This window comes from Marmota monax, unplaced genomic scaffold (assembly GCF_021218885.2).
Source record: "Marmota monax isolate L192 unplaced genomic scaffold, Marmota_monax_Labrador192_F-V1.1 WCK01_AAM20220418_F8-fsc00092, whole genome shotgun sequence".
Taxonomy (NCBI): Eukaryota; Metazoa; Chordata; class Mammalia; order Rodentia; family Sciuridae; genus Marmota; species Marmota monax.
The window spans coordinates 2,037,868-2,064,328 of record NW_026692583.1 but is presented as its reverse complement, the minus strand read 5'-3'; the positions used below and the strand labels follow the sequence as shown (position 1 = coordinate 2,064,328).

The 26,461-nt window shown below is 42.0% G+C and overlaps 2 protein-coding genes across 19 annotated transcripts in view; one reads left to right on the top strand and one right to left on the bottom strand.

The window, feature by feature from the left end:
• Positions 1 to 25,964, bottom strand: part of Clip1 (CAP-Gly domain containing linker protein 1) — a 128,389-nt gene extending 102,425 nt beyond the window's left edge. For 5 of the 18 annotated variants that reach the window (XM_058579822.1, XM_058579835.1, XM_058579836.1 and 2 more), the window contains exons 1-3: positions 25,857 to 25,944; positions 25,071 to 25,100; positions 9,564 to 9,633 (exon numbers count right to left, since the gene is read on the bottom strand). The gene's annotated coding sequence lies outside the window, so the exon portion shown is untranslated. Of the gene's footprint in view, positions 1 to 315; positions 406 to 8,407; positions 8,844 to 9,563; positions 9,634 to 16,028; positions 16,847 to 25,070; positions 25,101 to 25,856 lie in introns of those variants that run through there. The other 13 variants (XM_046446097.2, XM_046446098.2, XM_058579834.1 and 10 more) reach the window with 11 other exon arrangements.
• On the top strand, positions 25,251 to 26,232 carry LOC124093534 (basic salivary proline-rich protein 2-like). The gene is made up of 2 exons (XM_046445985.1): positions 25,251 to 25,463; positions 25,510 to 26,232. The coding sequence occupies exons 1-2, from the start codon at positions 25,251 to 25,253 to the stop codon at positions 26,230 to 26,232; spliced, it is 936 nt and encodes a 311-aa protein (XP_046301941.1).
• The last annotated feature ends 229 nt before the right edge of the window (positions 26,233 to 26,461 follow it).

Below are 26,461 nucleotides of genomic sequence, written 5' to 3'. Positions count from 1 at the left end.
TATCTGTAGAAGGCTTTGCTTAGAGAAAGTAGTCACTCAAAGCACAAAGGAGGCCAATAGATTTTTTTCTGTTAACAATAAGAAAAGTTCATCTCATATCCATTTCAGATTCCACCTTTAAAAAAACTACAGCCTGGGGTGGGGTTGTGGCTCATTGGTAGAGCGCTCACCTAGCATGTGCGAGGCCCTGGGTTCGATACTCAGCACCACATAAAAATAAATAAAATAAAGGCATTGTGTCCAACTACACCTAAAAAATATTTTTAAAAAACTATTAATTTTGTAGTAGTATCAAGGAAAAATCTCCATAATTACCTGAAAATCCTCTTAAAAATACTCTTTTCCTTTCCTACACATCTGTGTGGGCCATTTTTCTTCATACACTTGAACCAAAACAAATTATTGCTATAAATAAAATGCAGAAAAGATAAAAGAATCAAGTTGTCTTCTCTTAAGCAGATCATTAAACAGATTTGCAAAAAAGCAATACCATCTCCCCATAAGATTGTTTTAGAAAATAGTTATTCTCCATTTTAAAAATTATGTAACCTACTAGTTTATTGTTTTAAAAAAAATTTTAATACCTTTATTTTATTTATTTTTATGAGGTGCTGAGGATCGAACCCAGGGCCTCACACATGCTAATTGAGCTCTCTACTGCTGAGTCACAACCCCAGCCCTAGTTTATTATTTTTAATGAATTAATGTTTTAAATATCATTTTTTACTCTCTAATATGGTAAATATCAATAGATATGAACTACATAACCGTTCTTTGGATATCTCATTCACTTTCTAGAATGCAGAGGGCCGAGCGATAGTGGTGCATGCCTGTAATTCCAGCAGCTCAGGAGGCTGAGGCAGGAGGATCATGAGTTCAAAGCCAATCTCAGCAATGGTGAGGCCCTAAGCAACTCAGTGAGACCCTGTCTCTAAACAAAATAGGGCTGGGATGTGGTTCAATCCCTGAGACACACAAAAAAAAATGTAAAAGGGTCCTGAAAAAAATGTTTGTTTGGGCTCTGCATTTGGAGTCATAGAAGTTTAAAATCCATGTTTCCTTAGGGCTTCCCAAAGTATATGCCCCTAGTTCAGATACTTAAAGAACTGGGTACCACATGTGCAAGTTCAGTATTACCACTTTCAATCATTGTGGTTATGGCACTGAACTAGGGGCTGAGTAACAGAGGCCTGAATTACAACCTATGGGAAAACCCGACGACATGTCCAGAGCAACAGGAACACCAGGTGCATCAACCCTGGGAACGTACATACATACAAACATGGGTGATACTCTTCACAGGCAGCATCAGTTACCCAGGAGGACTTATCAGGAATGAAAGCCCCACACCACTGAAACAAACCACAGGGTGGGCCCAGCTTCATGAATTTTAACAAGCCCTTCTGATGATTTCAGTGCTAGCCTGAGAATCACTGCTAAATTACTGATGAAGAAGTCATCTGAGGGGCTGGGGCTGTAGCTCTTGGCTGAGCCCTTGAAGTAGCATGTACAAGACCCTGGGTTTGATTCCCAGCACCACAAATAAATAAAAGATGACACTGGATATCCTTCAAGAAATATTACCCAATTTATTAAAAAGAAAGGAAAAAAAGAAGAAATAATCTTTCCTCAGTTTCATGGTGTGAATCACCACATGCCTGACTCTGCAGACCCTCTATGGTAGCCTTTCAGCTCCCCATCCTTGGAGCTTTTGTCTCAGGGATCCCCTCCGCCTCCTTGTTCTTTCTAGCTGTGAACCCTCCTCCAGGGCAGACTCCCCCGCTCTGCAAAATCCACACCAATCCTCTCCACTGCTCATCCTCCCGTTCCCAGTCCTGAGGGTCGATGTTGTTCATAGCACCTACCTCACTTAGATGTTGCTGTGGTCTACAGATTCCACCAGACTATCAATCCCTTGGAAGAAACTGTACTTTGACCACCTTTGTATTTCCCACAGTACTTTATAAACAATGCTTACTAAATAAAATGAATAAAAAGACAGTCTCAACTGTTTAAATGACCCTACAAACCAGCTGAGGTGCACTTCGTATTTCTTTTTAAATTTTACTTGTTGCTCACTACAGATAGCATTAAAATAAATATATATAATATATATATGAGACAGACAAAAGCACAAGGAATTTATGATGTAAACAAATAACTAAGACAACACAACTTATGAGAAATATCAAACTACAAGGCCGGATCTACACCTGGACTGGGACTGAAAGTGCATAGCATTGTACAGGGGATGGCAATTAGGATTTTTAGAAAGGCAGAGGAGCTAGGCAAGGTGGTGCACACCTATATACCAAGCAGCTCAGGAGGCTGTGGCAGGAGGATCACAAGTTTGAGCCCAGCCCCAGCAATTTAGCAAGAAAAAAGTTTTAAAAAGGGATATAGCTCAGTAGAAGAATACCTTCTGGTTCAATCTCCAATTACACACACAGAGGAAAGTTTCAGAAAAGAGACACCAGAAGAAAGTGGAAATTCATAAAGCATGTAAATTAATAAGCTCAGTTGCACTAACATCAAGAGATTCCTGTAAGAAACCAAGTTAAAAAGGTAAATTGAAAGGAGACTCTAAAGAGATCCATTGAAGAAACTATGATCAATTGTGCTTGCCTTACACTTCAAATGAAAAACCTTCTTTAAGAGCCTACTGTACCAAATGAGAGCCACCCAGAGTTGACTTAAGCTCTATCTTACTTCACTACACTTCAGTCATCTCAACCTTCCCTTGTCAACCTGCCCAGATTGAAACTAAAAGTCAGCAGCCATCTTCCAGTGGCATGCCAAGTGAGTCCCAGGTTCAATCCAACCACAGGCACAGGTAGCAGCTGGGGGCTGCCAGGGCAGGTCTTAAATTTCAGGGAAGAAAAGTCCTGAGCAACAACATGCCATAAAGATTAGAGACCACTGAGCACAGAAGACAAACCTCAGCCTTTTATACCTTCAGAGCACAGCGCAGGGACCAGATATGCTACAATTTACCTTTCCTTGATAACTTCTGTTATCTTTCCATACATAAACTGTTCACCCTAATCTATCAGCCAGACTAAGACCCCAATATCCTATATCTGCACTGCCCAACAGGGCAGCCACTAGTTACACATGCAGCCACTAGTTTACACATGCAAGCAGGTGACACCTCTAATGCCACACACAGGACAATCTCCATCGTGGCAGAAAGTTCTATTTGATAGTACTGTGCCAGAATCACCCGTAAAGTGACCCCAGATGGCAGTGACCAGCTCAATCTCTCACTGCTCTTGACTGGACCTGGCTGAAAAGCACTACAAGCTGTTTCCAAAATCTGAATCAAAATACCTCAAAATATAAGGTTGTGCAACTACCTTGCAAGAATATATTCCAGACTCACAGCCCAATTATGGGAGTTCTAAATTTTAATGACCGTTATTACTACGATAAATGAATAACACCTCTCCATATGAAAAAACTTCTATTTTTAAGTCATCACACTGCTTTATAATCTCAATCTCCAAACAATAATATTGCAACATACACCTATACATCACCCCAATTCACACCACTGATTGATGGCATGATTACAGCTATTTTTTCAAGCCAAGAACTATTTGTAAAATGTTTATCTTTAGAACTTGGATCACTTCTAAACAGTTAGAAATAGCTATTATTCTCCTGTACACTCTCAGAGGGGAGAGGCAGGGAGAAGACCTGCGGAGCACCCACTAGGACCAGGTAGCAGAGCTCAGTTCCTGCCCCTCCTCTCCCTTCCCCTCCCATCTCACTAAAGGGTCACACTTCTACCCCAAAGAAGGAAGCAGAGCTGCCAAACATCAAAACTGGAGGAATGGTTTGTTTTGTTTTTTCCTTCATGACCACAGGTCTATTTTAAGACACAAAGCCAGGCCTGACGTAAGCAAAATTTTAGAACTAGATTAATATCCCAAGCTTGTGATTTAACTCAGATCTGACCTAAATAACAGTGGCAAAGAGACAAGACACTTATCTGAGAGAAGCAAATAACCTTAGAAGGCCTACCCTCTGGGGTAGTTCCAAAAAAGAAGCATACTTTATAAATGCGTCAGCTTTCCATGAAGCTGGGATTCCAGGAAGAGAAGCTACCACTCCACCCAACAAAAAGACAAGTTCCACCCTCTAAGAAGTCAGGTCTGGAGACCCTCCTCCAAGGTCCAGGCAGACTCCACAGCCTGCATACCCACCACCACCAGCCTCCGAGATGCCTCAAACAGGGAGGAAAATGCCAGTACGGTGAGCAGCCTTAAGGCTAGCCATGACCATTTCTAAGAACCCAGGCTCCTACTCTCCTCTCACTGCACATATCTGAAGAGGAAATTACATAAAACTCTGTCTTCTGTTCTCAACAAATTTTCAGAGGCTGGATATACAGTTCAAGACCATGGCCTTCTCAAAACATAGTGGGTCTGCTTACTGTATTTGCACTTTTTAATAAGCAATCCCCTATGACCTGTCTCCTGAACTGAGAATAGGGCTGTGGTGTAGCTCATGGCAGAGGCTCGCCTGGCATGTGCGAGGCCCTGGTTCCATTCCTAGTGTGCAGAAAAAAACATAAACGTAAGAATATTCAAAACATTTCAATAAAGAAAGTATTTCTTGTAGCAGAGAAGAATGGGTTAGTAACCTGGACCCTGAAGGAAAAAAGTCAGAAACACAACTCTACTAATGAGTCCCAAAGTTTGGAGGTAAAGCCAGTGTCCACCTGACACCTCCTGCAAAGCACAAAGGGTAATCAGGGTTACTGCTGCCCCAGGAAACAACCACTTCGGGACCCTCTGGGACTGCTCCCCTTGGATCATACTTGCTACCAGTTCTGATCCGCTCAATGCCATCCTTCCACCGGAGACCTCGAAAAGGCTGTGGGAACTCAAAAGTGGAGTCATTCTGTTCTCCCCCCTGAGGGCACATGCTGAGGGCTGGAGTGGGGCTGGGTGGCAAAGCGCCAGTCTGGCATGCACAAGGCCCTGGGTTCCATTCCAGTACCACAAAAGAGACCGAAAAACCCTTAAAAAAAAAAAAAAAGTATGCCTTAATCCTCAGATACGAGCCTTCTGAGTAGCTTATGAACCAATACCTTTTCTTCCAAGTCCAACTGAAATAGGTACAAACAACAAAGCAAATCAAAATAAAATGCTGGCAACTTTTCAATGTGATGTATCAGAATTTAGGTCTTTGGGTCAAAAATAATTTATACTACTGATAACCAAATCTCTTAACTTCAAATGGTCATTGCCTGGCACTGTCAGATACATTTTCACAGAACTAAAAATGTCATTATTTCAGTGACAAGTGATTGAAAATTACTAAGCAAATACAGTACCAACTACCCACAGACTCATTCACATAGTAAAAACACTTTGCTATTCAACTAAAATTTTCTGCTTTTAAAAATCCTACCTGAGCACAATGATTTTCTTACAATTACACAATCTCTTTCAGTAAAAGACAGACGACCTGGCATCCACATCTACTTTTTACATACAGAAGCTGCAGAAAGACAACACAAGTCTAGCACTGAGTCAAAGTGGTACCTCATGGTGTCTGTGGAATTGGACCAGCCTCAGATCACACCCTGGCAGAAGCTGGGCAACGTTTTGAACCACCTGGCTGTGACCTCATGTTGATGACCTCACAAACAGGAATTCTGATGATAGTCCACATACAAGCTACTCTTCACTTTAAAGAGGAACCCGAGGATCTGTACCCCTGAACCTGGAGCTGCCGACCCAAGCAATGAACCTTCTTCCAGGACTTTATCCTACCACCATCATCTCCACTGCTGAGCAGGTGAGCAGAGAAAAGCGCAGGCACCTAGGAGTCTGCTCAGCACCCAGAACCCCAGCAGGGAGGCTTCGAGTTTGCAAGCTGCTATTTTGGTTCAGCTTCAACACTTTTTCTTTCCCTCTTAGAAAACTAAGCTTATTGAACAATTCTGAAAACTGAGTAAACTAAACTATAAACTTAAAATGTTGTCCTGACCCTACCACTCTAACAGAGCACTAATTCACCACCACCAATAGTTTACTCTACTTACCATGAAAAATGAGGATTAAGATTTGTCAATTGGGCTGGGGTTGTAGCTAGAGCACTTGGCCTGGCATGTGTGAAGCACTGGGTTCAATTCTCAGAACCACATATAAATAAATAAAGATCCATCAACAGTCTGGGGCTCAGAGGTAGAGTGCTTGCCTAGCATGTGTAAGGCACTGGGTTCAATCCTCAGCACCATATAAAATACATTGTGTCCACCTATAACTTAAAAAAATTTTTTTAATGTATAAATTGGACACAATGGCACACGCCTATAATCCCAGTGACTTTGGGGCTAAGGTAGGAGAATCCCAAGTTCAAGGCCAGCCTCAGCAACCTAGGAAGACCCTGCTTCAAAAAAGGGGGGGGAGGGTGTGCTGGTGATGTAGCTCAGACTTTAAGCATCCCTGAGTTCATTCAACAGTACCAAAAAAATTAAAAAAGGACTGTGAATGGTAGTCTAAGTGATAGAGCACCCTAAGTGATAGAGCACCCGGGGTTCAATCTCCAGTACCACAAAAATATAAAAAATGAAAAGAGCTAGGGATATTGCTCAGTGGTAGAATGCCACTGGATTCAAGCCCTAGTACAGAAAGAAAAAAATCTTCAGTTGTAAGGAACTAAGGGTTACTAATAATTATCTCCAGTTGATGGGACTATTTGTAGTGTTTGTACCTTGGTGTTTTCTTGGGTCTTGAATTTTATTTAATGAACAGATAAAATTAATTTCATAAGGAGGAAAAAAATATGATAATTTCTGGGCCACTATACAATGGCTTCCTCAGGGAGGTATGGTAAGGACCTCTCCACCCAGGATGCAAACATATCATGGCAAAGCAGGCACCCAGGCCTGTGGTTCCTTCTGTTCCTGTGGCAGTTCAGACCCGCCCCAACAGAATGAGAAACTCACAAGCAGCATGAGCACTATGCTACATCTAGGCCCAGCCCACGCCCACAGGCAAGCCCCCACACCTCTTCCTCCCAGTGGCTTAATGAGACTCTCCCAGCATCCAGCAAGCAAGTGCTGAGGATGGCAGGATCCTAGGATGGGAGGTCTACAGCTCTGAATCATCATCCCCATTTCTCTTGGTCTGTCCCAGAACTAAAAATAAGCTTATCAGTTCAAGTTACTAAAATTAGTGGGGCTATTTGTTATAGCACCTTGCTCATCTTACCTAATACAGTGGTAAAGAGCACTTCGGTTAGAGCTTTCAGATCATCCTAAGTATACGACTCAAAGACATTAATTTTTAGGATAAGCATCCTCAAAATCCTCAGAGATAGAATTGTTTCATACCACAAAAAGCATAATAGTATGAATAATAAATCAAAGTACTCAATTTTCCTAAAAGCAAAAAGACATTTTACTGGCAATAGCAAAATACATTTGAAAAACATGGGAGTTTGATTATCATGCACTAAAATATTAAGACAGACTGATGATAGACCAAATACAAGTTGCGGATGGTGTTATTTTCTCTACTTCTGCACGTCTGAAACTTTCCACAATTAAGAGGTTTTTTAATTATAGATGATACATACTTTAGTAAAATCCAAACTCTTACATTCTACTGGACCCATGACACCCTTAGAAAAGTTTTAAGAAATTTACGTAAAGAGGAGGCTCCTCAGAACAAGTAGGTCACAAAAACAAGCAAGGAGGACTAAGTTCTGCTCAAAACAAACAGCATTCTTCTTAATTCTTCCCTAATTTTTTTCTTCATTTTTTTTTCTTATCTGATTTCTTATCTACTTTTTTAATCATGGATTTAAAAAAAAAAGTTAAAAAAAAAAAAAGACAGCTAGCCTGGAAAATGAGACATCTGCATTTTGTCCCAGCTGATGATCTTAAATTCATTTAACCTGTTTCCAGACCAGAGGGTTCTCATTTACAGCCTGAGGATATCAATCCATCAAGATCAGCTTCTAACTTCATCTTGTGTGATTCTACTAACCAGAAAGTGAAAGGGAAGGGATCCAAAAGTGAAAGCGACTGTGGCTCTAACTTTGCCAAAGTAAAAATAACCAGCCACCAATGGAGGAACCCAAATCTGATTAAGGCCATCCAGAGCACAGGTAGGACCCTGCCCTGCCCTGGGCAAATCACACTTCTGCACATCAGCTCAGACCTTTGTGGAGGGTTCTACTTCTCCTCAGCAAAATGAAAACACTAAATCTTGAAATCCTGTAGAAAGCAGAGGAGAGTTGAAGGATTTGCAATGAATTTAACCTGCCAGGAGAGGGAGTTTAACACCATGTTTCCAGAACGCTGCACCTGGAAGCCCCAGGTTTCAACTCGGCCCTACTGGACAACCTAAAGGAAATTGAGCACCAGACAGGTTCAGTGACTTACCTAGAAATTGCTGCACTGAGAGCGCCCTTCTTCTACAAGAGGATACGCCATGAACCAGGGAAAGTTCTGAGAGCAATGGGGGTCTAGTTTGAGAAAAAGACGATCCTGGTGCTGATTTTCTAGTCAAACTTGAGAGAAAAATTGAAATGCTGTGTTCTAATATCATCTCACTGGGCTTGGGAGGTTCATTCACAGCTTAATCCTGTCCGCTGAAGTCATGGTTATGTAAGTGTCTGTTGGATGCTGTGTCACTTGCTGTCCCCTGCCCCCAACACAGGAGCTGCAGTGTAATCTGAGCTGCTGTCTCAAGCCACTGAAAACACACCATACTGGGTAGGATTCCAAAGTGACTGGTTTCCACTAAAGGCAAGTTAGTTTTTTCTTCTGTCTGATTCACAGTCATAGTTCTGTGTATATACAGGAAAGTCAAAACTGACAGACACTGTCATATTTTCTTCAATTCCTGAACAAAGGAAGGTCAAGTATTTCAACTTAACAGCCAACTATCAAAATCTAATCTAATCTAAGGGCTGGGGTTGTGGCTCAGTGGTAGAGTGCTCCCCTAGTATGGGTGAGGCCCTGGGTTCTATCCTCAGCACTACATAAAGATAAAGAAACATAAACAAATAAGCCTGTAGTCTGCTTGGGGCCAATTTTAAAACATCTCCTCTCCTAGCTGAGTGGACCTAGGGCCAGCAGATAGGAAACACAGTCAGGCCTATCTTCCACGTGGGTGACCAAGTCCCATCCTCTGCTGCCCCATGCAGAACATCCCCATGCAAGGTTTTCAAGGGGACACAGGAAATGACTAAAGAATACAAGGAGACACAGCCCACAGCCTCAGTCTCTTCTGACTACCCTTCCTGCCGCTCTCTTCCTTCTCTGGACTGCTGCTCTCTTCCTTCTCTGGACTGCTCGGCCACTGCGCAGTTTTCTGTTGTTGAGAGATGAATCACAGGCTCTCCTGTTTGCATATCATGCTATGACTAAGTGCCTGTGGCCAGCGATGAGATGTGACTTGTCTTGGCATATAAGACAAGAGCCAAAAAGAGAGTATTTAGACCACGGGAAGAGTTCGAAAAGGTTCTAAACTGATTCAGCATCTAAATAAGAACTCAAGGGGCTGGGGATGTGGCTCAAGTGGTAGCGCGCTCACCTGGTACGCGTGCGGCCCGGGTTCGATCCTCAGCACCACATACAAACAAAGATGTTGTGTCTGCCAAAAACTACAAAATAAATATTTAAAATAAATAAATAAATAAGAACTCAAAATGATGCCAAATGTTGCAATTTTCAAGTAAAGGAACCTAACCCACTGAGCACCTGATAAAGACAGCAGCATTACAGGGTTTCCCAAACCTGAAGCCTCTTTTAAAAAGTAGGCCAATGAAACTATAAGCAAACTGTTCAATTACTACCTCCAAAAGAACTGTCAGTCTCAATCAGGCACAGAGGTGCATGCCTGTAATGCCAGACACTCAGGAGGCTAAGCCAGGAGGATTAGAAGCTCAAGACCAATCAAGGAAAAATAGTGAGAAATTATCTCACAATAAAATTTAAAAAGGGTTGGGGATATAGCTTAGTGGTAAAGCACTAGTCCAGCATGCATGAGGCCCTGGATTCAATACTCAGTGCCTAAAAAAAAAAAAGTTAAGTCTCAGATTCCATGATTACATTTGTTGACATTGCTATACTTTCTAGAGCACTGTCCAATAGAAATATAACATGAGTCTATAGCCATTCCACCTTGAATGTACTTGATCTCCCCAATCTCAGAAGCAAAGCAGGATTGAGTCTGGTTGATACTTGGATGGGAGAAGTATAATGTGAGACAGAAGATTCAAAATTACTCATTTAACAACAATATTTTTAAAAATTAAAAAGAAACAGGTGAGCCAGACATGGTGACACACGCTTGTAATTCCAGAAGCTCAGGAGGCTAAGAGGAGGATCATGAGTTCAAAAGCCAGCCTCAGCAACGGTGAAGGGGCTGAGCAACTCAGTGAGACTGTCTCTAAATAAAATACAAAAAAGGGCTGGGGAAAGCTGGGGTTGTGGCTCAGGGGTAGAGTGCTTGCCTGGCATGCGTGGGGCTCTGGGTTCGATCCTCAGCACCACATAAATATAAAAAATGGAGAGATATTGAGTCCACCTAAAACTAAAAAGTAAATATTAAAAAAAAAAGGGCTGAGGATGTAGCTCAGTGGTTGAGTGCCCCTGAGTTCAATCCCCAGTACCCCCCCAAAAAAAAGAAACAGGTGAAATTAATTTTAATAATGTTATTTAACCTAATCTATTATTTCAAATGTAATCAATATAAATTAACAATAATTTACATTCTTTTTACTGTGTAGGGACTGGGTTGTGGCTCAGTGGTAGAGTACTTGCCTAGCATGTGTGAGGCACTGGGTTCAATTCTCAGCACCATATTAAAAAAAATAAAAATATTATGTCCACCTACAACTAAAGAATTAAAAAAATCTACTGTGTATTTCATACTTACAGCACATCTCAATTTGGACTCACCACATTTCAAATACTCAAAAGATTCATGAGGCTTGTGGTCCACTGAATTGTACAACAAAGACCTAGAAAATTGTGTGTGTGTGTCTCCCCAGTACTGGGGATCCAACCCAGGCAGGCACTCTACCACTAAGCCATACCCAACCTCTAGAATATACATTTAAAGCAGAAAATAAAAGCAGTTCCCCTCTTGGCATCAATAACAGCAATGCCAACCAGTCCAAGTCCCCTTGGGGATGTGACATTTGTCTTTCACACACCATTATACATACACGTGAGGGAAAGGGCAGAGGAATGAAAACTCTCAAATATATAAAACATGAATAATTGTTCTTAGGATTAAAAATGGGGGGAAAGGTACTCATAATAGGAGGAACTCTGATGTCTCTGTTTGACAGGTGGCACACAATGAATAAGAAGCCCTGCAAACAGCACAAGGCACTGCCCAGTGAAACTGAGAGCTCAGCACTAACAGTCTGAAAACACACCCACACAAAACTCAAGGCAAAACAGAGACCAAGTTATAGATGAAAAATGTAATGCTGGGGCTCAGTGGTAGAGTGCTCGCCTAGCATGCGTGAAACGCCATTCTGTCTATCTACAACTTAAAAAAAAAAAAATTTTTTAATTTAATGCACCAGGAGGCAGCACCTCAAGTACCAGGAGCAGAATGAGCACTACCACACTGAGGCCAAATCCTGCTTGGCTGTGTCTATCTTTCTGAGTGCAGGAAACCACGCGCGTGAGAATATGTGGAAAAGACAGGCTTGGGGTCTACAGGGGAAGGTGTGAAGGATGTGGCTGCAGGGCCAATTATTTACCTCTCACTAATGTGGTATCCACACCCCCCAAACTTCGGTAAGTTGCCTTTGATTTAGAAATAGTCTACCAGCTATCATTTAAAATGTAAGATCCAGCCAGGCAGGATGGCGCACGCCTGTAATCCCAGAGACTCCGGAGGTTGCAGCAGGAGGATCACAAGTTAGTTAGAGATCAGCCTCAGCAACTTCAGGAGGCCCTAAGCAACTTAGCAAGACCCATCTCAAAATAAATAAATAAAAAGAGCTGGGGATGGGGCTTAGTGGTTAACTATCCTTGGGTTCAATATCTGGTACCTAATAATAATAATAATAATAAATAAACAAGTAAAATGTAAGATCCAGGGGCCAGGGAGTGTAACTACTTGTTTTGAACTGGAACTGAACCCAGGGCCTCCCCTAAGCCAGGCAAACACTCTACCACTGAGCTACATCCGCAGCCCTTTGAGACAGGGTCTTGATTAACTACCCAGGCTGGCCTCAAATTCACAATCCCCCCCCCATGTCAGCCTCCCAAATAGCTGAATTATAGGCTTGTGCCATCAGTATAACTGCTTCATTGTCCCAATTTCTATTTAACATCTGGAAACTTGTTAGTCTTCCAAATGAAGATACAGAACACTCCCCGTGCAGTGAACACGTAAGTAAGAGTAGCCAAATGACATGGTAACACTGTGTGACTGAGCAGAGTGTCTGCCACAACAGTAATCCTATGAGCCAGAAGGTAAAGGCAGAAATGTAGAGGCGGGAGCACCCACTCTGGAGGATCTGGAGAATGCTTCCAAGTGATCAGCCAGTGAGAACGGATGGCAGGTGACGACGTAAAGCCATCTTAGCACATCTTTGCTCTGACCTCTCAGAAGCCTGCCCCTAAAACAAGGGAGATCGTGTGTGATGTCACCAAAGGCAGGTTAGGGCCTGGGGCCACTATAGAGCCACTGCTTCTAGTCAGTGTCACAGTGAGTAAGCCCAGCTAGAGAAAAGTCATGACACTGAGCACAGAGCGCTCTGGCTTCAGCAACATCCAGGAGGCTGCATGAAGGATTGAGGTTGCATCTACCACTGTGGGACAAAGGGACACTGCAAACTGCCCCATTTCTTTATCCCTGCATCTCTAGCAAGAATATCACAAAGGAAAGTTACAGCCCCGTCAGAAACAAGCACACCCAAGGAGGGAAAGAAAACCACGTCCCAAAGTAGAGAGAAGCCACCTCCCCGGAGTGGCTCTCCCACAGGAGCATGCCTGACAGGTGAAGCAGCCTCTCTAGGTGGTTCAGGAAACACAGAAAGCTGAACAATTTCAGAGAATCTGGGTACAATGATGTTGTTAATAAACATCATGAAATACTGACATAGCAAGGTCTAAAATTTCTAAGTATATAGTCACGGAGCTAAGACTTGAAAAAATGAACCAGAACTCCTACACAAAGTGAAAAATGAAATTAAGAAAACCACTGTTGTGTCAACATACCTTATATATAATCAGAGATATGATAAATTATGGTATAATGGTATATTAAGAATTGTAATGCAAAAATTTTTTAAAAAAGGAAAGAAAAAAAGAAAACCACTGTTCACTATTTAACTTTTTATACGAAGTGAAAATAGCAAGTTCTTGGTCTAGTTTGAAGAGGACCACCAAAGACCACCTGGCAAGAGAATGCTATAAGGATGGGAAGTTGCAAGGTTGAACAAGTTATCCTTCAACCACTTTTTTGTTTTGCTTTTGTTTGGTTGTTTCTTGGGGGGAAGGGTTGAATTCAGGGGCACTCTACCACTGAGCCACATCCCCAGTCCTTTATTATAATTTTTATTCTGAGACAGGGTCATACTAAGTTTTTGAAGCAGGCCTCAGTTCCTGGGATTACAGGCATGCATCACTGCATCGGCTCCTTTAGCCAATTTTTTTTTTTTTTTTAAGAGAGAGAGAGAGAGAGAGAATTTTAATATTTATTTTTTAGTTCTGGGCGGACACAACATCTTAGTTTGTATGTGGTGCTGAGGATCGAACCCGGGCCGTACACATGCCAGGCGAACGCACTACCGCTTGAGCCACATCCCCAGCCCATCCTTTAGCCAATTTTGATAAATTTACAGTTAACCCACAAGCTGAAGCCAGAGCTGGTAACTATGTTGTATAGTGCTAAATTTATACATATCAGATATTATTCTAAATCATGGCACAAAATAACAGGAGGGAAAAGGAGACATGGAGATGCATAGAAAACTAAAATGGTAAGATTACCATTTTAACTAAGTCCCTTAAAAGGAACTGAAATTACTAGGCCTAGCTGTATCTCCAAGAGCACAAGTTGCTTTTCCATGCTGAATATTTAACTCCTCATAAAATTACAAGTTCTTCTGACAACTGTTCATTAAAAATGTGCCCTTCAATAATGGCAAAACACTCCTACTCATATTAACTTTTTTCCCAATGGAAAAAATCTCACCAACTTAACCATGTGTCCCATGCCCATACTTCCACCCAGTTCCACTAGCTCCCCCTGGATTAACCCTATCTTTACCACATTCACTTGGGCCAACTCTGAAGAGCCAGGTGTCAGAGCACTTACAGCTAGCCTCAGGAACACGGTACTCATTGTCTTGAGGGGGATATCCTTATTAACTTGTGATCAGCATGCCTTTCACAGGGTAGGTTACTGAAATGTTTACTCAACAGTCTGTCCTTCTGTATTCCACTGTCAAGACTATTCATAGACACTGATACTTCATCAGTCATCTCCAGCCTTTGTGTAACCCCTCGGAGTGTCCTGTCACATGTCATGGATACCTTTGCTGTTATCACCATGGACTCATAAGCAAAGCAGTCACTGAAATAGCAGAGTCAAAAAAAGTTAGTATGAGCTGGCACACACCTATAATCTCAGTGACTCGGGAGGCTGAGGATTGCAGGTTCAAGACCAGCCTTAGCAACTTAGCGAGACTCACTCAAAATTTAAAATAACAAGGAACTAAGGATGTTCCTCAGTGGTTGCTCTGGGTTTAATCCCCAATAGCAAAAAAAAAATTAGCATGATCCCAGCAGCCACGGCTCTAGGTGTGTCTGTCTGGTGCTGGGGATTGAAGAAGAGCCTCTACATGCAAGGCAAGCGCTTCACGACTGAGTTACATGCCCAGCCCACTCTGGGTCTTCAGCCTCTGTCACCTTAATGAAGTAGGACCACTAGATCTAGTTTCACAGAGTTGCTTACATAAGTATTTAAGTATATTTCATGCATAACATGAAATTTTGAAAAAGGCTATAGACTCACACAGCTTTAAAATTAACAGGTTAAAAAAGCATGCGCTTATCTCTAGCAAGGATAAAAGTACAAAAAATGAAAGATAAGTAAACAATGTACTGTTTGAAAAAATCAATGTGGAGTTTGTTTAGAATTAAGGGATCAACCAAGCCAGTAAGGGTCAGAACTTTAAGTGAATCCATTCAAAAAATTTGCAAGGGGGTTTTACTTCCAATTTCTAACTGATAGTCTCCTTACAGAGCAACTTAGAAAATCAACCTGTCAACATTAAGTGTTTGTTAATCTGACAATAGACACTGATGATAAACAGTTTTACAACATCCTTCTATCAAAACCAGAAGTAGGCATAATCCTTTGAAAAATTATGTTTTTAGAACTTAAAGTGTGCATGACATAGTATAGGGTACAAGTTGTACCCAGAGTGGTTCAAAAAAGGAGGGGGAGAGAGTTGAAAACCAACCCCAGCAGAGCGCTGAGACATTAGACAATGTTTTTTAAAGATAGAACTCTCTGCTATGATGCAACTGCCTGCAATTATGAATGTCTGTGTACAACTCTGTTCGAGTGAGGATGTATTTCATATTTCCTATGACTTACACAAAAATAAGCAGTATTCCAAAGTTCTTCCATCTGCAAAGGAATTTTTTTTAAAGAAACAGCTGAATAATTTGAGCTATTTTGCTCATTTACACAACATTCTACAAAAGTCCTGTGACTCTGAAACTCTGATATGCATATCACTAACTTAGAGATAGATCTTAAAAGGGACAGAAATTACCAGGCCTGGTTATTATCTCCCAGAAGAACTTACTTAATAGGTCAGCAGCAGTCAATTATACTAATGTGCTTAATATAGCATATAAAATGTTGGAATCAAAAGAGAACTTGGCAATCTAGTTCAACTTCCTCATTTTACCACTGAGGAAACTGATTCTGAAAGTGAGATCACTTGGCAAGGTCACAGTTATCTAACAGTCTAGGACTAAAACCCCCATCTCCAGAAGAAAGACTCCTTACCCAAAAGCATGCTGACGAACAGAAGTTTCTCATCTGTTACAAACAGCAGCCAAAGAGTCACTCTCAAAGCACGAAAACTGGCTTCCCTTTCCAGTCCCGCAAAGGAATAAAAGAAGGCATATTGGTGCTGCCCCGCCACAGCCAGACATGGCCCATACTTAGAAGTGGAGGCTTTCCAACTATTTGTTCTGAACAAGGAAAGGACACAGACAACTCACAGAAGAACCAGGGACTTTCTTATTGGGGTTTATTCTTTTATAAAAGCTTTCTTGTTCTTACTTTGCAAATGAACAAACTTAATAGCTGCTGTAGGTCTTGACATCCAATGGAAAAAACAACCACATTTCCACTTTCACAATACCATAGAGCACCTGGCTGTTTCAAGAGATCAATCTATTAAACACTCACTAATCCATGAGAAAACATCTAGGATGGTGGTTCAGAAACTGTCAGTAGGAACCAAGAATTGATTTCATCTATTTTGAAACCCACCTTCAATGTTGGTTATTCTCACTTTTTTTTTTTTTAACTTTTAGTTGTAAATGGATACAATACCTTCATTTTGTTTTTATTTAGTTTTATGTGGTGCAGGGGATCAAAGCCGGTGCCTCACTCATGCAAGGGACGTGCTCTACCATTGAGCCACAACCCCAGCCAGCACTCACCATTCTTTCTTTCCCCCCCTTTGGCAAGAAGACACAAGGGATGACAGGCAAGAGAGAAAAGTTCTAATATTCACTGAGTTGTATGTACATTAATTCAAACTTGAGATCCTCCTGCCTCAGCCTCCCCAGTCATTGCAACTACAGGCATTTGCCACCATGCCAGGCCTATGTAAACTTCCATACAGACACCTGACATGTTCCATCACACTTTAGAAAGAAAAAACTCACATAATTAAATTGTGGGAAATAAAACTGACAATGCAAAAGGACTTGAAAGTTGGCAAAGCACAAGTTCTGTCATGAGGAGCAGGAGCTGCTTTTCCATGCTGAATGTTTGACTCCTAATAAATTACAAGTTATTTGCTGGCAACTGCTCATTGAAAATATGTACTTGGGGGGCTGGGGATGTGGCTCAAGCGGTAGCGCACTCACCTGGCATGTGTGCAGCCCAGGTTCGATCCTCAGCACCACATACAAACAAAAATGTTGTGTCTGGGGCTGGGATTGTGGCTCAGTGGCAGAGCACTCGCCTAGCATGCGCGGGGACCTGGGTTCAATCCTCAGCACCACATAAAAATAAATGAATGGAATAAAGGTATTCTGTCCAACTACAACTAGAAAAATAAATAAATAAATATTTTTTTAAAATGTTGTGTCTGCCAAAAGCTAAAAAATAAATATTAAAAAATTCTCTTTCTCTCTCACTCTCTCTCACAATAAATAAATAAATAAAATATGTCCTTGGGGCTGGGGTTGTGGCTCAGTGGTAGAGTGCTCACTTAGCATGCATGAGGAATCAGGTTCGATCCTCAGCACCATATAAATATAAAAAAAAATAAAGATATTAAAAATATATATGTCCTTCAGGGTCTGGGGCTGTGGATCAGTGGTACAGTGCTTGCCTAGCACATGCAAGGACCTGGGTTCGATTCTCAGCACCACATAAAAATAAATAAATAAAAGTATTGTGTCCATCTACAACTAAAAATAAATAATTTTTTTTAAAGTGTCCTTCAGTAATAGCAAGACAATTCACTCAAATTAACTTTCCAAAATATGGCGGGAAGAAAGGTTTTAATCTTCCAAGCCAGGAAAAGTAATCTTCCCCATTCTGATTTAAATGAAAGAATAAAACTTAGTAGCTTAACTTCCTTTCCCAACAGGAGATCAAGAAGACACAAGGGGGGCTGGGGATGTGGCTCAAGCGGTAGCGCGCTCGCCTGGCATGCTTGAGGCCCGGGTTCGATCCTCAGCACCATGTACAAAAAAAGATGTTGTGTTCGCCGCCGATAACTAAAAAATAAATATTTAAAAAAAAAAAATTCTCTAAAAAAAAAAAAAAAGAAGACGACACAAGGATGACAAGCAAGAGAGAAAAGAAAAGTTTTAATATTCACTGAGTTGTATATACATTAATTCATTTAATCTCCACAACCCAAGGACGCACCCATCAGCTCTAATTTATGGATGAAGAACCTGAGCTCCAAAAGGTTAAGCAGTTATACAAAATCTTCCATATACAGAGCCATATACAGGCTAAATTCTTCTTCTTAACCCCACCTCTGTTAACAGCTGGTTCCTCGAGAGCAGGGTGTGTGCCTGTTTTCAATTTGGTACACTCAAAGTATGAGTAAGTGCCTCCTTGTAGAAGTTGCTCAATAGATATCTGATGACTATATGAATTAAAAGACAACTGATATTCTTTAGTAATTTTTTTAATCCCAAATGGTAACATATTATTGTCCTACACGTTTATACTTAATACTTTGAAAGCAAAAAAAAAAAAAAAAAAGAAACAGGGCGGGGTTGTGGCTCAATGGTAGAGCACTTGCCTAGCACATGTGAAGCACTGGATTCAATCCCCAGCACCACATAAAAATGAATAAAGGCATGGTGTCTATAAAAAAATAAATAATAATTGGTATACATTTCCAAAGAAGTTATCAAAATGGCCAGGCACAGTGGCGCACGGTCAGGAGGCTGAGACAGAATCTTGAGTTCAAAGTCAGTCTTAGCAACTGCAAGATGCGAAGCAACACAGTGAGACCCTGTCTCTAAATAAAATATAAAATAGGGCTGGGGATGTGGCTCAGTGGCTGAGTACCCCAGTACCAAAAAAAAAAAAAGGGGGGGGGGAATTATCAAAATGGCCAATAAGTCATTAGAGTCATCAGAGAAATGCAAATCAAAATCACAACTAGGTATCAAACTTCACACTTACTAGGATGACTATAAACAAAATAATAGGGCTGGGGATGTAGCTGAAGGTAGGGCATGTACTTAGCATGCACAAAGCCCTAGGTTCAATCCCCAGCACACACACACTTAAAATCACTGAATTTTATATAGTTTAAATAGATAAACTGAGGCTGGGGTTGTAGCTCAGTAGTTGAGTACTTGTGGAGCACAAGTGATCCTCAGCACCACATAAAAATAAATAAAGGTATTATGTCTAAATCTTTTTTAAAAATTTTTAAATAAATAAATGGATAAACTGTATGGTATGTGAATTATATCTCATTAAAGCTTTTTTTTTTTTTTTTTTTTTTAATAAAGGTTCAATGGTAGAGTGCTTAACCAACATGCACAAGACCCCATGTTTTTAAAAAAAAAAGCCAGGCACAGTAGTATGTACCTGTAGTCCCCAGTGTCTCAGGGGGCTAAGACAGGAAGAACTCTTGAGCCCAGGAATTCAAGGCCAGCCTGGACAACAGAGCAACACCCCATCTCAAAAAAAGGCCAGGTACAATGGCACACACCTGTAATCCCAGCTACTCAAGAGGCTGAGGCTCAAAGATCACAAGTTTGAGGCCAGCCTGAGCAACTTAGCAAAACTGTCACAAAATAAAAAGGGCTGGATGTAGCTCAGTGGTAGAACACCCTTGGGTTCAACCCCAGGACCCCCAAAAAAAGAAAACAGAAAAATACATACAGATCCAGAATGAACTTTATTTTTTTTAAGTTGTAGATGGACACAATACCTTTATTTTTATTTATTTTTATGTGGTGCTGAGGATCAAACCCAGTGCTCATACTTTTGAGGCAAGTGCTCTGCCACTGAGCCAAAATCCCAGCCTTGTTTATTTTTTAAAATATTTTTTTAATTGTAGATGAATACAATATCTTTATTTATTTATTTTTATGTGGTGCTGAGGGGCAAACCCAGTGCCTCACATGTGCAAAGCAAGCACTCTACCACTGAGCCAAAAAAGTCTGGAAGGGTATACTTTCAAATATTGAAATTATTTTCTCTAAGCATTAAAAAAAAGCAATGGATAATTGCTTTTTCAGTGTTTAGGTACATGTGTATGTTTTATAATTTATGCAAATAACCCATATGGTTTTTTGAGTTTTATTTTAAGTTGTCAGTAGACCTTTAGTTTATTTATTTACTCATTTATATGTGGTGCTAAGAATCGAACCTAGTGCCTTTTGGCTGGGCAAGCACCAAGCCAAAACCCCAGCCCCAGAATCCATGTTTTAAGAAGAGAACATGTTGAGGCTGGGGTTGTGGTAATAGAGAGCTTGCCTAGTATGTATGAGGCACTGGGTTTGATTCTCAGCACCACATAAAAATAAGTGAATAAGGGAGGGAAGGGGGGAAGGGGGTTAAAAAAAAAAAATGGTGGAATGAGATGGACATCACTACCCTAAGTACATGTATGAAGAAGACATGAATGGTGTGAATATACTTTGTATCCAAGCAGAGAAAAATTATGCTCTATATATGTAATATGAATTGTAATGCATTCTTCTGTCATATATAACAAATTAGAATAAAAACTTTTTAAAAATATATAAACAAATAAAAACATCCATCAACATTAAAAAATATTTTTAAAAAAGAGAACATGTTATCAAAATATATAAAAACACTGTAAAACTGGTATATATTAACCTGAGAACCTAAAAAAAAGAAAAATTTCACTGGAAAACATTCTCTAAATTTAACTTGTGCTGGTACACCTGTAAAGCCAGCAACTTGAGAGGCTGAGACAGGAGGATCACAAGTTCAAGCCAGCCTCCGCAACTTAGATGAGGGGAAGAAAAAGAAAAAGAGATCCTGTCTCAAAAAAATTTTTTTTTTAAATCTAGGAATATAGTTCATTAATAAAGTGTCCCTGGGTTCAATTCCCCAAATAACATCCCCACAAAAAAAAGATCTAAACTTTAATACTAAATACTCAGTATAACAACCTAAGCAAGATATACACACCTTACAACAGAAATTAGTGATATGGTTTCATGTGATGAAGACACACTTTTTTCTTGTTACCCATTTATAAAGAAATTTAGTAATAAAAGTTTGCTTTCACTTAGGCTATAAAAAAACTACCCTGATTATACAGTTTATTTATTCTCTAGTCCAGAAGGAAAAGTCTAAATAGGTTCCTTCCTGCCTTGAGGTATTGAGAACAGACTATCTTCAGTAAGAAGGCTTTACATAGGGTAAATCAGTATGAGAGAGAAGGCAGGCAGGCAAAAGACTTGATTAAGAGAGTTTTAGGGGACTGGGGCTGTAGCTCATTGGTAGAGCACCCACCTCTCGCATGTGAGGCACTGGGTTCAAACCTCGACATCACATAAAAATAAATATATTGTATCCAACTACAACTTAAAAAATACTAAAAAAATAAAAAAAGATTTTTAGGAAAACATCCCTAATATCGCTTATTTTCCCTGAGAGGGAAATATGTGCCAAATATATCAGTGCAATTCTTGAGTAAAAGAAAGAATTTGTAGAATGAATGGGGAGAGGGTTTGATTAAAACTGCCTTCCCTCAGGGGCGGGGACATAGTTCATCCCCAACACTTAAAAAAAAAAAAAAAAAGAACCCAGAAAGAAAGAGAGCAAAAAAGAAAGAACAAAAAGCATCAATGATTTGCACATCCTGCACATCTGGATCTCCAGGTCCTTTAATTTCAAAAAAGATATTGTAAATCCAGGACTTTGTAATTTTAAATGTCAAAACTGGGCAGAGTTAAAATGAAATCTATTCCAAGCTATACTCAGATATATAAGCAAAGAGCACAAATATCAAATTATTTAATTCAAGTCTTAAGCATAATGGACTTCATCCTATATAAAACATAAGAGCAGCAAATGTCTATCTTGGTCTCATGGGGATTCCTAAGAGGAGGCAGATGAGAATACATTATTTCCCCAGGGATGGAGACACAGGAAAGGCTTCCCGATAGGGATTCCATAATGGGAATGACTATTTCCTCTTTTCCAAGATTTCACAAAGAATACTTTTAAGATGTTGTAGCTGGACCACAATAAACAATTAAAAAACAGACCCACCCATTGAGTTAGTGCTAGTGGAATCTATCCTTCTCCAAGTGCCAGATGGAGATTTAAAAAAAAGCTCTCAACTAATTGTAGCCAAGATTCCTTGGTATTTGGTGCCAGGGCCAGGATATTAACCCAGATGTCCTCGCCAAATTCAAGGTTGGTTAAGTGCAGTCTGCCAACCTACCAAAAAAAAAAACTCCTTCTGTTCCCAATTGGAATCTGAGCTCATTCTTCCTTGAAATTCTTCTAGAGTACCATCAGTCAGTATGTTTTCCCTTAAAACTGCACTGTAACTCCAATGGTGATTTAAAGCACATGGATTCTTTTGAGTTTCCAACTATATGGGAAACATACACTATGTATATTAAAGATATAGAAGATACTGTAGGAGTTTAAAACTTCCCTAAAGAGCTATCTAAAAAATCAAATCCAGGGTAATACTGACATTGCTTCCCCATTAAGATGGAAAAGACTTACGTAAAGGTTTACCCTAAAACACAGTGTGTACCACGAAATGTTTAAAACTAAAGGAGGGCTGTGCTGCCAGGAGCACAATTCTGGGGAAAACCTATGTATGCAAGTATCATTACATGGCCATCCAGGGGTCACCAAAGACCCTGAACAGATGCACACAAATAAGAATATACTCAATACTAAGCCTGAACATCAAGTACCGAGCTGGCCTGCTGGCCACCCACTTGGTTCTATTGCCAAGGCATTCTGTACTCTGCTTAAAGGCACATCAACTGGGCTGTGATTTCTAGCTCTATATTCACTATCTGTGAACTTTCAGAAAAATTAGCAAAATTCTTGGAACCTCAGTGCCCCCACCTTTAATATTCCTCAAAATCATTAACACAGCATAAAATTATTTAGTATTTTTAAACATTTAAATAAATATGCATTTTGAGGACTATATACAGCCTGTATAAAGCCTTAAATTATCTTCCCCTCCCAAGCTGCCCTTTCAGGACCCCTGTACTTGCTATTCCTTCTTCCTAGAATGCACTTCCCTCTGGGATTGACATTCCCTCACTTCCTTTAGATCAAAAGTCACATTCTCAGATCTCTTGCCACTCTACCTAAAATTTCCAAAACTCAAACCCTTATCCCCCAAATTTCACATTCCCTCTTCCCCAGCTTATTTTTCCTTACCATTTATCACTTTCTAGCAAAACATACTCTTCATTGTCTGGACCTCCTCTAAGTGGAATTCCAACAGAAGAGGCATTTCTGTTTTATTCAAGAGACTGTGTGACTAGCACACAGTCTGAGAATCACACCTGCCACACAGTAGGTAGCTCAATAAATATCTTGTGTGAATATCTAATGAGACCTCATTACAGTCCACAGTTACAGCCCAGCTCTATAACCTGCCTTTGGGGGGATATCACACTTCAAAAATACCACAAAGGAGAAGTATAGGCCTGTCAGCTGATACACACCCGTGTCGACTATTCACATCAGAGAAAAACAAACTGGAGCTCCCACCTCATTTGTACAAGGCAAGGAGGAAAGAAGTTGACAGTACTGAGTGGAAAAGTCTCACTTTAGTTAACAATATATAGACAAAGTTTTCTGATACAATTAACAAATATTAAACCATTTTCCTGTGCCTTTACTATGCTACCTTCTATTTCTCTCTTTCATTTTGACTCCTATAAAACCAATCTTGGGGGGTGTAGCTCAGTGGTAGAAGGTGTTTTTAGTATGCATCCTGGGCTCAATCTCCAGCAACATCAATTAAAAACAAACAAAAACAAAAATCTTGAAATTTATGGACCTCGTATTTTCAATTAACTAAATAATAAATATTTATTGAGTACATGGAACTCTACAGAATGCTGCAGAAGATCCCATGAGATGAAAGACAAGGTACAATCTTTTGCCCTTGATATACAGATTCTAGGAAGACCAGAAATCCATCTGTAAATAATAAGGAACAGGGCTGGCTCAAGCCGTAGCACGCTCCCCTGGCATGTGCGGGGCGCTGGGTTCGATCCTCAGCACCACATAAAAGTAAAATATATTGTGTCCATTGAAAAAACTAAAAATTAAATAATAATAAAGAACAGCAGGCATGGCATATAAAGGAACCAATTCATCTTATATTCCATCCATTGGGCTTAAAATCCTAATAGCACTTAAAAAAGTAAGAGCTAGCTTGGGGTGTAGCTTGGTGGTAGAGTGCTTACCTAGCATGCACTCTTGATCCCATGGGGGAGCCAAAAACCAAACATTACTGAGTCATTTCACCCAGGATGTGACAGACTTGATGTTAGACACTGTATAAGAATTTTCTTTTCAGATAAATTAAAAAATCAAAGTCTAAATTCATTAAGGACAGAAGCCTGATTGGCTTAAGTTGTGCTCTAGCAAATGACAGGAAAGAACAGGGATGGGCAAAATCCTGATATTCAAGTAGATAACTGTAGGTCCCACCCAGTTTCTGTTTTCACCCCAGAGCTGGGAGTAATGGGAAGGCCACTTAACTGCTTTATCTCAACCTCAAAAATTGGGAACAAGGGCTGGAGTACAGCTCAGTAGTATAGGAAGGACTGGCCCAAGGTTCCATCCCCAGGACCACACACACCCACATCCACATCCACACCAGGCAGAAGCCTTTAACCAAGCAATCACCCATTTCCTTTGCTTTAATAAAGTCTGGCTTTGCTCTGGGCCCTAGATTCACCATATTAACTTAAAACTAAGCACCTGGAGTCAGAAGAACTGAGTTCAAATCTTTATCCCTCAGATGAGTGGCTCTCAAATTACTTGACCTTCCTGTGCCCTCTTTGTAAAATGGGGATGACGACAATACCTCATTGCGTTGGACTGATTACATGAGATAAAAACACACGACTTGCTCAGAGGCTGACCACAGAAGCCTTCAATAAATATTCACTGTTATTATTTCCAGAGGGGGGAAAAATGCCCCAGGGCTGAGGAGCTACATACCTGAGGATTTTTGCAGAAGGTATCATTAAACCTAAAAGCCAAACACAATGCTCTCCTATCACAGCAGCAATAAAACCCCCGAGTGATAACCATAAAAACAGGCTCCACAGCACGGGTACTTACAGAGCTCCGACCGCCAGGCACTGTCCTAACCTAAAAGAGGAAGGCAAGGCTGCTGAATCACACAAGCAAAAACACATCACGGAATCTCTCCACCCTCCTCCTTAAAAGCAGTCACTGGCGCCCAAGTTTTGCTAAAAACAGGTATCTACACCGATTACAGACTTAATGTGTAATTTCGCCATGCCCCAGAGGTGGGGCTGCGCAGGGCGGAGGGTGGTGCTCGGCTGCTGCCAGGTGGAAAGGCCACAGGAAGACGGCAGGATCGGGGCTTCACCCCGGAATCAAAAATTCTGCGGCACCGGGACCTCCAAATTCTGGGGGCCGCCAGCCTCTGCTTCCCAAATCACCCCCGACCGGTGTCGCGGTCCCGCACCGGTGCCCGCGCGGCCGCAGGTCCAGGTGGCCGGCAGCGGGACCCCCAGGACGCGGCCCCCTCTAGCCCCGCGCCTCCCCGGGAAGCTCGGCCGCTCGGGAGCTAGACAAAGCCGGCGGTCGGGCGCCAGGCCCCACGGAAGGCTCAGGTGGCGGCGCCCAGGGCAACAGGTCGGGCCGGGCCGAGGCCTCCCGGGCCCGCCGCCCACCGCCCCGGGCGGAGCAGTGCCGGAGGTCGCGGGGCAGCGGCGCGGGCAGGCCGAACCGGCCGCGTCCCAGGCGGGCGGAGCGAGGCAAGGCCCGGCGCGGCGCCCTCGGGCGGCCACCGCGCGGCCTCCGGGGCGGCCCCAGAGGGCGCCGCGGCGCAGAGGGAACCCGGGAACGCGAAGGGACAGGGCCGCGCGCCGCGCTCACCGCCTCGGACGCCGCTGGTCGCCTCCACCTGCACCTCTGCAGCAGCCGCTGCCGCCGTGGCCGCCGCCTCCCGCCTCCCGCCTCCCGGCTCCTTGGTCGGGGCGGGGGAAAGCGTGACGCGCCGCCGCCGCCGCCGCCGCCGCCGCCTGGAGACGCCGCACGGCCCCTCCCAGCCCCGCCGCCCACGCCCCCGCCCCTTTGTCTGCTGCCCCCGCCGGTGCCGCCGGGTCCCCTCCCGGCCCGCGTGCCCCGCCAGGTGCGAGCCGAAGACGAGAGGCCTGCGTCCAGGGCGCCGCGGGCTTTCGGCCGGTCCTCGGCTTTCTACGAGCGTCCCCAGAATTTGCAAGTCACCCCCGTTAGCTCCATTGCGACCTGACAGCAGCCTGCCGTCTGGGCTGATTCATTGGTTCGCCCTCCCCTTCCCGCCGGACCCGGGTGGGAAATCCTTTGAAACGAGTTGTAAGGAGCTAGCTGCCCGCAGCGATTAAGCTTAGGAAGAACCATCCCTGCTCTCCCGGGAAACACCCGGGGTTAAGAATCCTTTGAAACAATCCCGGAGCTGGCTCCGTTAGCTTGAGAAAAGCCTCTTTTATTCGCCCCAGTTG